Source organism: Paramisgurnus dabryanus, chromosome 8 (assembly GCF_030506205.2).
Source record: "Paramisgurnus dabryanus chromosome 8, PD_genome_1.1, whole genome shotgun sequence".
Taxonomy (NCBI): Eukaryota; Metazoa; Chordata; class Actinopteri; order Cypriniformes; family Cobitidae; genus Paramisgurnus; species Paramisgurnus dabryanus.
The window spans coordinates 2,004,616-2,022,213 of record NC_133344.1 but is presented as its reverse complement, the minus strand read 5'-3'; the positions used below and the strand labels follow the sequence as shown (position 1 = coordinate 2,022,213).

The following is a 17,598-nucleotide window of genomic DNA, read 5'->3' as shown; positions in this document are numbered from 1 at the left end:
CAAAATGACCTAAAAAAATAAGTCTAAGTTAAAGTGAATTTTTTGATAAAACAAGCAAAAAAATCTGCCAATGGAGTAAGAATTTTTTTCTAGATTTTTTCTTGAATTAAGTATTTAAAAATATTTTTTTCTTACCACATTGGCAGATTTTTTTGTTTGTTTTATGCACAAATTGACTTAAGTGTAGTTTTTATACAAAAACACACTGCAAGCAAAAAAATATTTTCCAGAAAACATTTTCTTTGTATTTTTGTCTTGTTTTCAGTAAAAATATCAAAAAAGAATTTAATTAAGATGCTTTTCTTGAGGAGCAAGACGACCCAAGAAATTAAGTCTAGTTTTTAGACCAAAATTATTACATTTAAGTGATTTCGTCTATAAAACAAGCAAAAAAAAAAAAAAAAAAAAAATCTGCCAATGGGGTAAGCAAATTTTTCTAGAATTTTTCTTGAATTTAGTGTTTAAGAAAAATGTTCAGGATTTTTTGCTTACCCCATTGGCATATTTTTTTGCCTGCTTATGCACAAAATCACTTAAATTTGATATTTTTGGTGTAAAAACTAGACCAAAGTTTTTTGGGTTGTTTTGCTTAATTTAAGAATTTTTTGATATTTTTACTGAAAACAAGACAACAATACTAATAATTTTTTTTCTTGAAAATAATTTTTTGCAGTATATAAAATGTATTATCTTATGTCATTTTGCTCATAAAGAAAATGCTTCTTGATTTAAGAATCTTTAGATATTCGTACTAAAAACAAGAAAGAAGAAAATCTTTTTGCAAATGTTTGCAGTGCATGCACTAATAAACCTTACTGTGAAGTGTTTCCTAAAGATTAGTGGTTAACACTTAATGATAAGGTTGTATTTGTTAACATTAGTAGATGCTAATATTAACTTGAATTAATAAATGCTGTAGAAGTATTAATCATTAATGTTCATGTTAGCTAATGCATTAACTCACGTTAACAAACACAACCTTATTGTTAAGTGTTACAGATTAGTGAGCGGGCAACAAAAAACATCTAGAAAGAAAAATAAAAAGTGCACATGCGTTTATAATAATAATGAATTCAGTGTGAATGTGATTTCACTCCTGTGTTGCTTGTTGATATTGCAGAAAACACAAAAATATTTCTTAAAAATGCCAAACAAAAAACTCTTTCTGCTCGAACAATTGAAAGAGAGGAATAAAAATACTGCAGTGAGAATGTACTGAAGTCAAGAGATTATACATCCCACATACATGCAATTACTCTCTGTGTGTGTGTGTGTGTGTGTGTGTGTGTCTCTCTCTCTCTCTCTCTCTCTCTATCCACATCCATCGCCTACACCTGCAACAATGTCTTTATATAGAGGAAAATTCACTGCCCACCTCTTGCTTATAAAAGAAAGGAAAAGAAAGAGACGGATGGAAAGTGTTGAGAGATCACGTATGAAACATTCAGAAAAAGAGTCAAAGGGAATGCACGGAAACACACACGCACGCACACACACACACACACACACACACGAAGAAGATCGAATTTAAAGCATCCCTGATTATTTTCCATATGGAATTAGTGTCTATCAGGAAGTGATGTCAGAAGAATTAAAAAGGGGGCGTGGCTCTGAGGCCCAGTAGATTTTTGGGAGTGTACAGAACGTATCTCTGTATTATTTTGTGCGTTTCCTGGACGTCTCATTGCCATCAGTGGGATTTGTCATCGGAGTCTGATGTGTTTACTTGATGTTCTCTGGGCAGCGTGAGGTTTGTGTGACGATCCCACAGTTTGTGAAGTTCTGTGGCTTCACTTTCACTGCTGGTCCCACTGGTTCCACTGTCCCGGAAACTGGCCAGCGGCGGGCGCACTTTCACCCCCTTCACCGTTACTGAGCCCTCGATGGCTTTCCGCAGCTACGACAACAGACAACAGAGAGGAAGTTCATGAACCCATCTGATACATATGTGTGTGTTTGTTAACAAATGATTTGTGTGTCTGTGACTTCTGACCTCTCTGAGTGAAACAACCCCAATAAGTCGTCCGATACTGGTGACATAAGCGTGATCCAAACCCAGCAGAGAGAAGATAGTGTGTGTCTGTCAGAGAGAAAGAGAGGCGGGGCTATCGTCAATAACATCTGACCTTCAACATGTCAAATACTTTAACAATAATGATCATAAACTACACATACACACACACCTTGTGTAGTGAGGTTCTCTCCACCAGTTGAAAGGGGGCGGGGTCAATCTTACAGTTATTGAAGTTCACCTGCTCGTCAAGCTGTTGCTCCTCCCACTCCTCAATCTGTATTCACAGTTAATCATACATTTGTTCTCTACAGGTTTCTTTTTAACCATCATCACAAATATACCAGCACAAAGCTTGGGAGTGTGGAGATGAAAAGATGATGTGCACCTTTAAATTAATATAACTTCTTACTTAGTATTTTTGTCTTGTTTTTAGTACAAATATCTACAAATGCTTAAAGATGCATTTTCTTGATGAGCAAAATGAACTAAGAAAATAAGTATTTGTTTAAGACAAAAACTATCGTAAGTTAAGTAAAGAACATAAAATTAAGTGAGTTTGTGCTTAAAACAAGCAAAAAAATAAAATAAAAATCCTGCCAATAGGGTAAGAAATTTTTCTTGAATTTTTTTCTTAACCCATTGGCAGAATTTCTTCGCTTGTTTTAGCCACAAATTCACTTAATTTTATGTTTTTTCTTAGGTCATTTTGCTCATCAAGAAAATAGATCTTGATCTAAGCAATTTTGGATATTTGTACAAAATATTAAGTAAGAAAGTAATTTATTTGCAGTGTATTTACAGTGGTTTTGTCTTGTTTTCAGTAAAAATATATAAAAAAATTACATTAACATGCTTTTTCTTGATGAGCAAAACTACCCTAGTTTTAAGGCAAAAAATATCAAATTTAAGTGATTTTGTGCATAAAACAAGCAAAAACATTTGCCAATGGGGTAAGCAAAAAAATCTTGAACATTTTCCTTAAACATTAAATTCAAGAAAAATTCTAGAAAATTTGCTTACCCATTGGCAGATTTTTTTGCTTGTTTTATGCACAAAATCACTTAAATTTGATATTTTTCATAATAAATGCTAAATTTATTAAATGCATCTTGATTTAAGAATTTTTAGATATTTCTACTGAAAACAAGACAAAAATACTAAGAATTTTTTTCTTGAAAATAATTTTTTGCAATGTTGGTCTAGAAGAATCTTGGTCTTTTTAAAGAAGACACTTTAAAGTTTTGGAGTTGTGAATATTAAATAAAAATAGTTTTAGCAATTTAAATGTATTAAAATTAAAGTATGCATTTTATATTTAAAAACATAAAAATGAAAATAAAAAAAAGCCACAAGTCTAAACTTGTTATAATCCAAATTTTAAGTTAAAATCACAAAAAATTAGGTTTCTGTCACACTATTATTGGTTTTACCAACAACGGCCACAAGGTGTCAATGTTTAGCTGCATACTCTTGTCACAAATTAATAAATTACTGTCACTTCATTATTATTACTGCAAAAAGTTTTTGAAATATGAAAACTACATTCTTAGAGCTTTCCAGCAATATATAGTTTGTCAAAATTATGCCATGTTAATAGGATATTAGTGTTAGGAATATATAAACATTTATATGTATTTCCATGGGGTCAGTGACTATAATATATATTATTTGAGGTTTATAGGTATTTGTAATAATAAATATGTAAAAACACATTGGGCCCGTCTGTTGGCCCGTGACATTTTAGAAAATTATTCTTACTACATCATTCTTTTGGCAAAATGGTGAAATATGACAACCTCAACACTGCAAAAAATTATTTTCAAGAAAAAAATTCTTAGTATTTTTGTCTTGTTTTCAGTAAAAATATCTAAAACTTCTTAAATTAAGATGCTTTTCTTGATGAGCAAAACGACCCAAGAAAAGTCTAGTTTTTAGACCAAAAATATTAAATTTAAGTGATTTTGTGCATAAAACAAGCAAAAAAATCTGCCAATGGGGTAAGAAAAAAAATCTTGAAAACTTTTCTTAAACACTAAATTCAAGAAAAATTAAAAATTCAATGAAAATTTAAAATTCTTGAAAATAATTTTTTGCAATGAATATGAGAGCTTTCCAATTATATATATTTTGTCAAGATTGCTGTAGGTTTAGACTAAGAATTTATCGTTTTAAATACATAATGCCAAACGACCCACCTGTGGGATGGTGATAGTTAAAGGGTAAAAAGAGTTGTAAAGGGTTAATGGTGTTTAAATGATTTGCAGAGGTTTGTGTGAAAACCATTGAGATTTCATCAGTAATAGAAATACAACTTTAAATGTTGTGTTTTATTTTTCTCACCTCTCGAAGTGTCATATCGTCTTCTGCATCGGGGTCGTCCTGAAGAGAAACAGATGAGTAAATATCAAAACACAAACACACACCATAATAAACACATAAACACAACAAAAACTTCATGAAGCATCCGATTGAGAAAATATACGATTCACGCTTTGCCATGCTTACTTTCTCCTGATAATCGTTTCACAGATCGAACTACAAAAAACTTCAATACGATAAAGATTTGCTTTCGATCGACCTCAGTCGTATTTATTAAAGTGTTTACATGAAGGCTTTTCAATCTGATTGTGCCATCAATATTGGATTCTTTGGTAACTTAAAATGTTAAAAAATAAAGATTTCTATAGTTATTTGTACTTTAACTTGGGTAAAGTTTTTGGCTACCAAATTTGGACAGCTACTGTAACAAGAAGCTATATTTACAAATTATATTAAAGACTAGCTAATATAATATGACCTTTAGTGTTATGAAATAAAATGCATTATTATTAATGTTTAACTATCAAGCAATGAACAAGTGAACTGAATTCGTCACCTTTAATCTGTTGAGAGGACAAAAACATAATATAAGAATCATTTGAAGAGTTTTCTGTGTGTGTCTGATGAAAAGTGAATCTGTAAATAATGTTATGAATGAACAGTGTGGAGGTTAAGATGAGATTTAATATCTAAACTCTATTTCTCTCTCTCTATAGAGCTGAGATGATGATGATGATGATGTAAACAGAACAGGTGTGTCGTGAGTTTTATTGGCTCCGCCCTCTGTTTACACAGCTCATACTGATTGGCCAGATGATCATTCTTGATTGACTCTTCTGTGACTACTACACTTTAGTTTGTATCAGATTACACAATGGTGACCTTTGAACTGTAGCTCAAGTCTCTGGACCAATTGAAACATTGCAACAAAATCATTACAAGGAACTTTAACAGCTACTGTAATCTTTACTGTAAATACCACTGTAACTACAGGTCAAAGGTCAAACACAGATACGAGACTGAAGATGATGGTTAAAGAATTACTCAATGAGCCACTGGTTTTTCTGGCTCTTACCACCACTGAAATCCTCACATGTTTGGCTGGTCTGAGATCAGCAGACATCACATTATTATTCTTTCATTAAGAGAAGAGAAAAGACAAACAACAACACAAACAACCTTTACTGCAACCTAGTGTTATAACACACAACAGTACAATACTGAAACAGTACAACTCTGTGACTGTCTGTGTCTGCGCGCGTATGCGTGTCTGTGTCTGCGCGCGTATGCGTGTCTGTGTCTGCGCGCGTATGCGTGTCTGTGTCTGCGCGCGTATGCGTGTCTGTGTCTGCGCGCGTATGCGTGTCTGTGTCTGCGCGCGTATGCGTGTCTGTGTCTGCGCGCGTATGCGTGTCTGTGTCTGCGCGCGTATGCGTGTCTGTGTCTGCGCGCGTATGCGTGTCTGTGTCTGCGCGCGTATGCGTGTCTGTGTCTGCGCGCGTATGCGTGTCTGTGTCTGCGCGCGTATGCGTGTCTGTGTCTGCGCGCGTATGCGTGTCTGTGTCTGTGTCTGCGCGCGTATGCGTGTCTGTGTCTGCGCGCGTATGCGTGTCTGTGTCTGCGCGCGTATGCGTGTCTGTGTCTGCGCGCGTATGCGTGTCTGTGTCTGCGCGCGTATGCGTGTCTGTGTCTGCGCGCGTATGCGTGTCTGTGTCTGCGCGCGTATGCGTGTCTGTGTCTGCGCGCGTATGCGTGTCTGTGTCTGCGCGCGTATGCGTGTCTGTGTCTGCGCGCGTATGCGTGTCTGTGTCTGCGCGCGTATGCGTGTCTGTGTCTGCGCGCGTATGCGTGTCTGTGTCTGCGCGCGTATGCGTGTCTGTGTCTGCGCGCGTATGCGTGTCAGTGTGACTGTCTGTGCACGTTTGTGTGACTGTGTGTGTCTGTGCGTTTGTGTGACAGTCTGCGCACGTGTTTACCTGTCTGCAAGCGCATGTCTGTCTGCGTGCACGCGTCTGTCAGTGTGTATGCATTTGTGTCTGTCTGTGTGTGTGTGTGTGTGTGTGTGTGTGTAGGTCATCTCACCTCCAGTGTTTCTGTTCGAGGGTGAGTACAAAGCAGATTCTTTAGACCAATGCCAGAATCACGTGGACCTGAGAAAGAGAGCGAGAGCGAGAGCGAGAGAGAGAGAGAGAGAGAGAGAGAGAGAGAGAGAGAGAGAGAGAGAGAGAGAGAGAGAGAGAGAGCGAGAGAGAGAGAGAGAGAGAGAGAGAGAGAGAGAGAGAGAGAGAGAGAGAGACAGAATATTGTGTGTGTGATTATTTTCTATGATTGTTTGTAAGTATTTGAGCAAACTGTACAACCAGCAGCTGGGTCACAGCTCTTAGAGTTTGTGTAAAATGATTTGGCATAGAACAGAAGTTATGGGATGTGTGTGTTTTTGTGTGTGTGTGTCTTTGTGTGTTTACTTGTTGGGATGTCTATAATTTTCTCAGTGACATATGATTTCTTCAGCGCTGGTTTGAGAGGTTTAGGAGAAATAGGACGAGCTGGAGGGACAGAGGATTCCTCTGTGGAGATCTACAACACACAAATCGTTGAAATCAGACTTTGTCGTTCTTCATCTCAGAATTTGATTTGTAGACTTCAGTCTGGATATCCCAGACAGAGTCACAGCGGTTCTCTTTATAATAATCATATATATGAGTCAAAGAAAAGTTCACCCTCTGACCTGAAAGCGAACCTCTTGGTTGACTTTCTGACCTCCATCTTCACTTTTAGGGCTGTTGATCACAGACATGCGCTTCCTCTCAGCCTCCGCCCGTTCTCGTATGAACTCCAATCGCCGCGGGCGACCGAGATGCTGCGCCAGGAGCGCCTGTAACTGCCCACGCTCAATAGATCCCAGCAAGATCATTGACTCTGAAGATTTAAAAGATCTCCTTTAGATGTGTTTGTGTTAGTCTGTAGTGATTATAATGAGCAGGTGTGCGTGTGTACCTGCAGACTCAACCAGAGCTAATGTTTTAAGATTTCCTATCAGAAGAATCTCATGCAGATCTCTGTAGGTTGAGTTCAGAGTGATGTAATGAACTCCTCTTACCATGATGTCCTCCACACGGATATTATACTTCCTACAGATACACACAGAGAGACATTTTAGTTTCATTCCAGTTTGACAAAATTTGATAAAACATTTACTAATCATAACATCTGTATAATTAAACCTCAATTAAGCTACTAAGAAACAGCACTACATTTTATCATTTTATATTTAAGAATAAATGTTAAGGTGCCAAAGAATGCCTTGTAATAATCTGTTAAATGGTTCTCTGATGACGGTTTGTGGCTTTATTAAGTGCATAAATGATCCAGAGTCAGTTTTCCATGTACAACCCTAGGATTTCCCCTTAGAATGAAATGATCTATTATTACATTACTTTTCCAAGGGTCATGAATAATAATGTTGAGCTCTGCTCTGATTGGCTGTTTCTCCTTCAGTAGCTCTGTGTGTGTGTAAACAGATCTTATGTTTGAGTCTGTATCAGATTTTGAGGAATAATCAATTGTTTGGAGATTGTTAATGGACGTTTCTGAGTGGTAACTTTGTGTTTTTTTCAGTATGAACCTGGAAGATGTAACTGTAACATCAATAACTTCAGCCTAAACGCCATCATATAGCATTAACATTCATATAGCATTAACTAGCATATAACATAATTTTTTTTGCATATAGCATTAACTAGCATATAACATAATTTTTTTGCATATAGCATTAACTAGCATATAACATTAACTAGCATAAAGCGGTAACTAGCATATAGTGGTAACTAGCATATAGCGTTAACTAGCATATAGCGTTAACTAGCATATAGCGTTAACTAGCATATAGCGTTAACTAGCATATAGCGTTAACTAGCATATAACATCATTTTTTTTGTATATAGCATTAACCAGCATGTAGCATTAACTAGCATATAGCATTATTTTTTTGCAAATAGCATTAACTAGCATATAACATTAACTAGCATATAGCATTAACTAGCATATAGCGTTAACTAGCATATAGCATTAACTAGCATATAGCGTTATTTTTTTTGCATATAGCATTAACTAGCATATAGCGTTAACTAGCATATAACATAATTATTTTTGTATATAGCATTAACTAGCATATAGCATTAATTTTTTTGCATATAGCATTAACTAGCATATAACATTAACTAGCATATAGTGTTAACTAGCATATAGCGTTAACTAGCATATAACATTAATTTATGCAGTCACAACTTTGTTTTTAGCATTTTAACAACATTGTTCATCTCAACTGTAACGTCACAGTCAGTGTTATGTTGTGATTGGTCGGTTTTCCCGCTGTCATTTACATGCACAAGGTTTACATAAGAAGGAGGAAACAATCATATTTGAGGCTTACAATATGTCATTACCATGTACAAAGCTCTTATTATTCATCTATGCCTACATAAATACAGTTTTACATTCTACAGCACCTTTAATGTTCACATAAAAAAAAAAAGTATTTTGTGGCTGTTCAAACACATTCAACCACATCACCGGGTCTACATCACAAAAGCAATCTGGTAGAATGTGTTTTGACTATATGTGAATGTGGTCAAAATGTTTTATACCACGTTTACAGCTGTATTTAGGGTAATCCACTTCCGATTGACCAAAAAATGGGACTGCTGTGTAGAGTTTCGTTTTCTCCTGCAAAAATCTGCAGGACCAATCAGCGAACAGATGGGGTGGCTAAGAAAGATGACGTTGAGGTCGTGCGTCAGTTTGAGTTGTAGTTCAGTAATGGCAGCGGAGAAAGACGTGAGAAAAGCTATTCGGTCCGTTGTTGCAAAACTGCCGAATATACTGAAGTTAAAGCCGGAGCAAGAACCAGGTTTGCTAAGTTTTGTTGGTCTGATTATTCTGACTTGTTGTTTTCGGCCGGTTTCGGTGCATGATATACGTCACGACCACACGTTGGCGATCGCCTATGGCAGATCCTGGTTGACTCTGGGCAGATCCAATAGTTTTAAACTTCAACATAGGACCCTCCTTAACGGAAGTAACGCTTTGCAATGGAGCGTGGCCAGACTCTGTGTACAAATGAAATGAATGTACGAGAGTCTTGTTGGACTAGGCTACCTAATCTCATCATTACATTATCATTAGAGACAAAAACATTTCCTAAAATGATGACACCCAGGAAAGGGCATCATTGGGACTCTTTAACATCATGTCAGGAACTAAAGTAAATCATTGACACAATTCTCTGCAATGTACTCAACCTGCATGACACTGCATTCACATTTACTGTAAGCACAGATCCGGACAGTGTTCAGACACACGAGGATTGACACGTCTGATGTTAACAAAACTAAACAATCAACAACACTGCAACATCCTGTTAACCACACAAAACTTGAGAGTTTCAAAACTTCTCAGAAAACTTCAAAACTAGTTCAAATATACACATACAACTTTTTGCTTCATTAAATCATCTGTCACTATTTGTTGGCATATGAGACATTTGATTTATTAATGTTCTTGTGATGATTCATGTTATGGTTATATTGTGTAGGAAACAATAACACAATGAACAGTGAAAAGTGACAGAGAAACAGCAGAGAACGAAAATGACAAATGAAAAAGTCCTTCTTAAAAGTGACACGCACACAAACATGCGCACACACACACGCTCCTGTCATTGTGTTTTGCTTCTGTGCGCGTGTTGCCATTACTCTAATGAGCCTGTATTGCATTTAAAAGTGTGTGTGTAGTGTTTTGTGTAATTGTACTGCACACAGATTGTCCATTTACACTAATTAAAGCAACTAAAGGCTCAAGTAACCCTTTGAAAAGACAAACACAGTGAGAGAGAAAAGAGAGAGATTGTGTAAGAAGTAAAATCTGTTTGTCTGGGTGAATGACAGACAGATGGAGAGACTCACTCATGGTGACCCCAGCCCAGCTCAGGCAGGTACGGCAGTTTTTTAATGCGGATGATGGAGTCATAAATGGACGGCTGAAGACTCTGGGCGACTGCGTTGGCGAGAATCACAGCGATCATGATGGGCAGAATGTGACTGATCTGTCCTGTCAATTCAAACACAATCACAGCCGTCGACACCGTGTGTGTCACTGCACCTGATAATGCAGCCGCTCCTATAGAGAGATACAACATAAAGAATTAATAACACTACAACTCACAAACAAACTAAAGTAAAAAAGAAAATAAAAATACAAACAAAACCTAAAAACAAAAAGCTACAGTACTGCAATTTCAATTCAAATGAATTTATTTATAGTGCTTTTCATAATTTTGCATTGTTACAGAGCAGCTTTATATTGAATAAAGAAAACACAGAAGAATTAATGGAAACACAGAAAACAGGGCAACTTTTATATGGTTTAGAATAAAATACATGGAATTATTGCAATTTTATTTCCTCATAGAATAAAGTAATACGTAATACTAATTAGCTGTACTAAGGCTTGGACTTGGACTAAAACTGTGATCTACTAAAACCATGTTCCTCTAAAACTGTGATCTACTAAAAACCATGGCCCACAAAAAAAATAAAACATGACCCACAATAAACCGTGCTGATCCACTAATACCAGATCCGCTAAACCATGATCCACTAAAACCGCGATCCACAAAAAACTGTGACTCACAAAAACCGTGACTCACAAAAACCGTGACCCTCTAAAATGTGATCCACTAAAACTGTGATAAAAAGCGATCCACTAAAACCGTGATCCACAAAAACTGTGATCCTAAAAAAAACCCAACCTGTGATCCACTAAAACCGTGACCCTCTAAAATGTGATCCACTAAAACCGTGATAAAAAGCGATCCACTAAAACAGTGATCCACAAAAACTGTGATCCTAAAAAAAACCCCAACCTGTGATCCACTAAAACCGTAATAAAAAAGTGATCCACAAAAACAGTGATAAAAACCCCAACCTGTGATCCACTAAACCTGTGATAAAAAAGTGATCACTAAAACGTGATAAAAAAACGTGATCCCCCAAAAAAAGTGATCCACAAAAAACGTGATCCACTAAAATGTGACCTACAAAAAACCATGGCCCACAAAAAAGTGACCCACAATAAACTGTGGCCAAAAAAAAAGACGTGACCCTCAAAAACCGTGACCCACTAAACCAGTGACCCACAAAAACAGCATTCCACAAAAACAATTGATCCACTAAAAAATGTATCCACTAAAACCGTGATCCACAAAAACCGTGACCCCCCCAAAAAAACCCTGTGATGCACTAAAACCGTGATAAAAAAGTGATCATCAAAAACCATGATTAAAAACCCAACCTGTGATCCACTAAAACTGTGATAAAAAGTGATCCACTAAAACCGTGATCCCCCCAAAAATGTGATCCACTAAAACTGTGATAAAAAAGTAGGGATGCTCCGATCGATCGGCCGATAATGCTTGCTAAGTTTCTCAATGAATTACGGTGAAATGCCACTACATCCAAAAAGCCAGGGGGCGCTCTCGTGCAGAAACTCAAAATGTGCTGTAGACGAAGAAAAATACACACGCAGCTGTGATGACACGCAGCTCCATAATATGGCTGAAGGATATATTTATATTGCTGTTCTTCCTTTCAGGTATTTTCATGATAATAAAGAATATGTTTAATAATTATGTTTGACGAGTGTTGCTTTTTCAAATGCATGTTATAAACGACTTAAAGTAACAGTGATTTTAGATCGATAAGGACTTACTGATCAGAAGCCGTAGTACATGAAATAGCTGTAATAAGATCGGCTGTCCGATTCAGAAATGTGATCGGCCATGTATTATTAGTGGAGATCGGGACATCCCTATAAAAAAGTGATCCCCCCCAAAAAAGTGATCAAAAAAAAAAAACCGTGATCCACTAAAACCATGATCCACTAAAAACCATGGCCCAGAAAAAAAAGTGACCCACAATAAACTGTGGCCAAAAAAAAGACGTGACCCTCAAAAACCATGACCCACTAAACCAGTGACCCACAAAAAATTGATCCATTAAAACCGTGATAAAAAAGTGATCCCCAAAAACCGTGATCCCCTCCAAAAAAACATGTGATCCACTAAAACCATGATCCACTGAAAACCATGGCCCACAAAAAAAAAAAACTGTGACCCACAATAAACGGTGGCAAAAAAGAAGTGACCATCAAAAAAAAATAAATCAAAACCGTGGTCCACTAAACTGTGACACAAATTCACTTAAAATGTATATTTTTTTGTATCTAAAAAGACAAAATACTTTAAGAAAATATATCTTGATTTAAGAAAGTGTGTGTGTGTGTGTGTGTGTGTGTGTGTGTGTGTCTTACCCACAACAGCGTAACCGCCGGGCACTATGGGATAGATGGTTCCATCTGTGTTAATACCTTCTGGAAACCATGCAGCCATACTCTCACCCACCAAACGCCCGAATGCGGCACCTGGGTTACAGTCATTCATACGATAAAATACATTCTCAACACATACAGTACAATACCGCTTTAATTACTGAAAATAATGTTAAAATCATTTAAGATGTTTCCCTTTCAATCCATCTGTCCATAAAAAAAAAGTTTCTTAACAACTCTGGATAATGTCAAAGTCTTATGGACAGATGATGTAGTTCATTCCTGTCAAAATTACAGATTCACAGATGATGGATAACAACAGTGAACCTCTACACAGATCCAATCGATCATCAGAGATACTTAAAGCTGGAAATAAAGATTCTCAAATACACACTTACCAATGACAAAAACAGGCATGAAAGCTCCACATGGGACAGGAAGAGTTGTGGCCAAAGCTGACATCCAGAACTACACAACAGATGACAGAGACACTCATCAAAAACACAAACACTTCAAAACAAACATATAATACAAATGTGCATTAAAAAACACCACACTCATACAGCCGTCAATCACATCTAATGCAATAAATGACACGCCCCCTTCTAAACTCTCATTTGCATTATTGTGAAGTCTGATTAATACTTGGTTACTCCGATCACTTGAATGTAAATGATAAGTTAACTGGTTAAAATTTCAGAAACTGAATCTATGCAAAGATTTTCATGTTGAATTTCATCCCTGTTTTTACATCAATGAAAGTGTTGTATAGTTTAATTAACTATATTTACATACTGTACATCTGATCATCTGTTGAGCCCTGATTGAGATTTGAAAGCGAGATTATGTCAATTTTTTTGTTATATTTTTTTGTAAGATGTATAGCTCATAGCTTGATCAATACTGAATATTATCCATAAATCCAGGTTTCATGATCCAAATAAAATCATCTTAACCTAAATATTTATAATATTTCTCAAGATTTTCTATAAAGAATAGACCCACTTTGACTAAGGAAAACAACAACCTATAAACACCCAGATAAGTGTTCAGCTCACGTAATGAAGTCTATTTGTGTTCTTGCAGCCGCCTGTCTCTCCAATCACACAATAAGCTGCCATATGAGAAAACAGAGGGATGTGATATTCACACATGAGTCTGTGTGCGTCATAACATATACAAATCCCCAAATATCCTCATACGATCAAAGCTTAATTTTTCATATGACGCAAAATCTGTCAATGTTGGATGACTACACGCCATCATTTCCTCTTCAGAAAAACATTCAAGTCAAATCTTATTCTGTCAATAGAAAATTGTTATTTTTTAAAATATAATTTTACTTCTACAAAAAGAAAAGACCTTTAAAAGTCGGAGCAATTTTAACAAAGATTATAGGTGACTCATGAAAACATGCAAGCTACATTTCACTCCAAAATAAGAAAAAAAATAGGAATTATGTTTTACAAAAACTTAATTTACTGTAATGCATTTAGATATTTCTTCTAATGAATATACAATTATTATTATTATTATTATTATTGATAATAATAATAATAAAACACATCTGTTTAACTATGCATGTACTGAATGAACACTATGCTGCATCCGAACTGATTGCACTTTATTTTATATGGCCTATTTTAATTATCTTTTTATTTGTATTCTTATTTTTTAAATGTTTTATGCTTTAATTCCTGTTTTATTCTTTTTCACACATTAAAACAGTTTTTATTAAAAATCACATTTATTTTCTTTTAATTGATATTTTAAATTCTCATGTATCTTTGATTTTTTTGTGTCTCTCTTATTTCTACATACTTTTTTTCTCTTGTATATTGTTTTCTCATTTCTATGTAAAGCACTTTGAATGACCGTATGAAATGTGCTATACAAATAAACTTGCCTTGGCTAATAATAATAATAATAATAATAATAATAATAATAATAATAATGATAATAATAATCATATAAAAAATAATAATATGAAATCTTTAAAAATTAAAAATCCAAATACAACACAACAAACACTACAACTATGTAAAATATTTTGACAAATATCACTTGAAATAATACATAAAAAAAATTTCAGTAATGATTTATATTAATATACTTGTATTTATTTAAATGGATCATTACAGTAAAAATAATTTGTGAAGGAGAAAAGCATGCCCATAAAAACAGATTTCATTCTTTTTGATTTCATATTTGGAGTGAAATATAAGCTGAAGATTTTCAGTTTTTCAAGATTTCACTCATATAGAGCTGCAAAGCAAAGGAAAGCGATTAAAGCAAATAAAAGTTTGTCTTTTTACATCTCTTTGTCAAAGAACAGAACAAAATGTGTGAATTATAGTGTGTGTTTGTGTGTGTGTTAGATCTCATTAGTGAAGAACTGAAACATTTCTGATCTCTTATTTTAATAACACTTTATATTAGATGGATAATAATAACAAACAAGAACTTTGCACCAATTAGGAGATGGCATATTTATATTTGTTAATTAGTCACAAATACACACACGCACACACACGTCACTAAATGAATGTGAGCTGAAGTCCTGAACTGAACTGTGGGTATTATAGATTGGTGAATTCAGAGAACAGAAAGAGAAGTTCATTAAACACAAGTGATGTGTCTGTATGGTTTATGAGTCGATTCTGATGGAGGTCTTTGTGTAATATTACATAAGTGTTTGTGTAGAGAGTGATACAGAGATTATTGCGTAATATTCTCCTCAAAGCTTCACCTTTCTTTCATTCAAACATTCATTTACAGATGCTTTATCCAGACTCAGTGTGTGTCCTGTCCTGTGCATTTGATGAGTTTATTTCTTCCTTGTGAACAGCTGCATTATTAATAATCTACCATCTGAGATAACACATGCATACTTGATAAGAGATCAAAGAGATATTAAAGATAAGTTTGCTCTATGTGTGTCTGTTTAAAGATGAAAAAATACTTTCTTATTGTGATTGAATTCACTAGCTCAGCTCTGTATATGAGGAGCTCAGATGCAAAATCCTTCAAAAGTCACTTATATGAAATAAGTGTTAGATTTTATTCTGTTAGGTTTTGTTTGGGTACCGCAGATCGACTGAAAAGCATCAATACTTAATAGCAGGGTTTCGACAGGTTTTACAAAGTCAAATTTAAGAATTTTAGACCTTTAAACCTTTTCTTTTTTTAATAAATATGTTGAATCTATAACATAACAATGAAATCCATTTTTATAGTCCAGTGTGCATGTGTCTATGTGCTTTTTTTAGACCTTTTACCTTTAATGACTAAAAACAAGATGTATTTTCTAGGGATGTTATAAGACACCCCGCAAGACTTTGCTGATATTACAAGACAGTTTTTACCTAGAGACTTCAGGCTTTAAGAAGTTTGGGGAAATCCTCAATGATGATGAATATATGAATAGAAAATAACTTTTATTTATCTGAAATCACAAAATGTTGAAATGTTTTAACCAATCTAGGGTTTTCACTTCCAATTATTTGGGTAATTGATGAAGGCACTTGTAAACTCTCATTTGTCATCTATTAGCTGGCGGCAGTTAATGTAAGTTTATAACCATAGTATCGCGAATTGCGTCTTAACTATCACTGCGGGATAAGCAAAATAAATGATAAAAAATAAAAAACATTCTAATGCGGTGCGAGAGAATTTCAATTGTACATACACCAAAAAGTAAATTACATAAAGTCAACGCGAATAGACGTAAACTTGCATGGGGCAATGCGATCGATGTAAATTGGGTGGCGCGATCGTGACCGGCGTCGGGGAAAAGACAAGAGTAAACATCGGATTGGCATTTGATTCTTGGAGGGAGCTCCGGTCAGCGCTGGGTATGAAAACAGACCTTGAGCAGGTTTCCTTTTTACTGCAAAGGTAAGACATAGTTACAGGGCATCTGTAATATATTATGTTATTGTTTTTGTGGTGTAATGCTAACGATAGCATTTATTTTGTGGTTAAACTTTCCTTGTTCTTATACCAGATGTTTTCTATCCCTGCCAAACCAACCAAACTAGTTAAAGCTATTTTATTGCTGGTCAGTTTTTGACATTTCATCATATTTTGAGGATGTCTTGGCTCTTCAAACAGACACACACGCGTGCACACACACCTTCTGGTTTCCATGTTTTGTGGGGACATTCCATAGACGTAATGCATTTTATACCATACAAACTGTATATTTTATTCCCCTTACCTACCCCATTCCCTAACCCCAACCATCACAAAAACCTTTCTTATACCTTAGATTTTCAATAAACATCATCTTGTTTGATTTTTAAGCTTGTTTCCTCATGGGGACATCAAAATGTCCCCACAAGGTCACAAAAACACTGGTATTCCTATCTTTGTGGGGACAATTGGTCAATTACCAGTTACACACACACACACACACACACACACACACACACACACACACACACACACACACACACACACACACACGCACACACACACTAAGGTTAAGGCAAAGGTTTCTGTTCAGCATAAGGACACACAGGCCACTTGTCCCCATGGCAACGCTGACGACATCACTTCCTGTGCAGTGACAGGTCTCTGATGAGGTTGCCAGGGCGACACACTCATGCAGGTACCGCATGATGAAAGTCTTAGCATGTGCACATACAGAAACGCAGTGATAATGGATGAAATTTAGTTTTGTTCTTTTAGAGGAGCACAATATGATGGATTATGTTGCCCAATAATAAAGCTTTTATTAACACTTTAACTGTATTTCTATTTCACTTTCTGAGGGATTCTCATAAAAACTCTTGGCTAAACTGGATTTTATATTAAATTAAAAGCAGTCACTGTGAGCAGGTTTAATAAATTGTGTGTTTGGTGTGGAAAGTTACAAT

The 17,598-nt window shown here is 35.5% G+C and overlaps 1 protein-coding gene across 4 annotated transcripts in view; it reads right to left on the bottom strand.

The window, feature by feature from the left end:
- Positions 1 to 451: 451 nt before the first annotated feature.
- The window catches only part of LOC135770651 (chloride channel protein 2-like), a 47,461-nt gene continuing 30,314 nt past the window's right edge, over positions 452 to 17,598 (bottom strand). Inside the window, exons 14-25 of one of the 4 annotated variants that reach the window (XM_065280324.2) lie at positions 13,117 to 13,186; positions 12,701 to 12,811; positions 10,297 to 10,510; positions 7,331 to 7,464; positions 7,062 to 7,252; positions 6,799 to 6,910; positions 6,416 to 6,483; positions 5,409 to 5,468; positions 4,355 to 4,393; positions 2,184 to 2,288; positions 1,994 to 2,080; positions 452 to 1,897 (exon numbers count right to left, since the gene is read on the bottom strand). In XM_065280324.2, coding sequence (XP_065136396.1) covers positions 1,691 to 1,897; positions 1,994 to 2,080; positions 2,184 to 2,288; positions 4,355 to 4,393; positions 5,409 to 5,468; positions 6,416 to 6,483; positions 6,799 to 6,910; positions 7,062 to 7,252; positions 7,331 to 7,464; positions 10,297 to 10,510; positions 12,701 to 12,811; positions 13,117 to 13,186 — 1,398 coding nt within the window. In that variant the 3' untranslated portion in view covers positions 452 to 1,690. The remainder of the gene's footprint in view (positions 1,898 to 1,993; positions 2,081 to 2,183; positions 2,289 to 4,354; positions 4,394 to 5,408; positions 5,469 to 6,415; positions 6,484 to 6,798; positions 6,911 to 7,061; positions 7,253 to 7,330; positions 7,465 to 10,296; positions 10,511 to 12,700; positions 12,812 to 13,116; positions 13,187 to 17,598) is intronic. The other 3 variants (XM_065280325.2, XM_065280326.2, XM_065280327.2) reach the window with 3 other exon arrangements.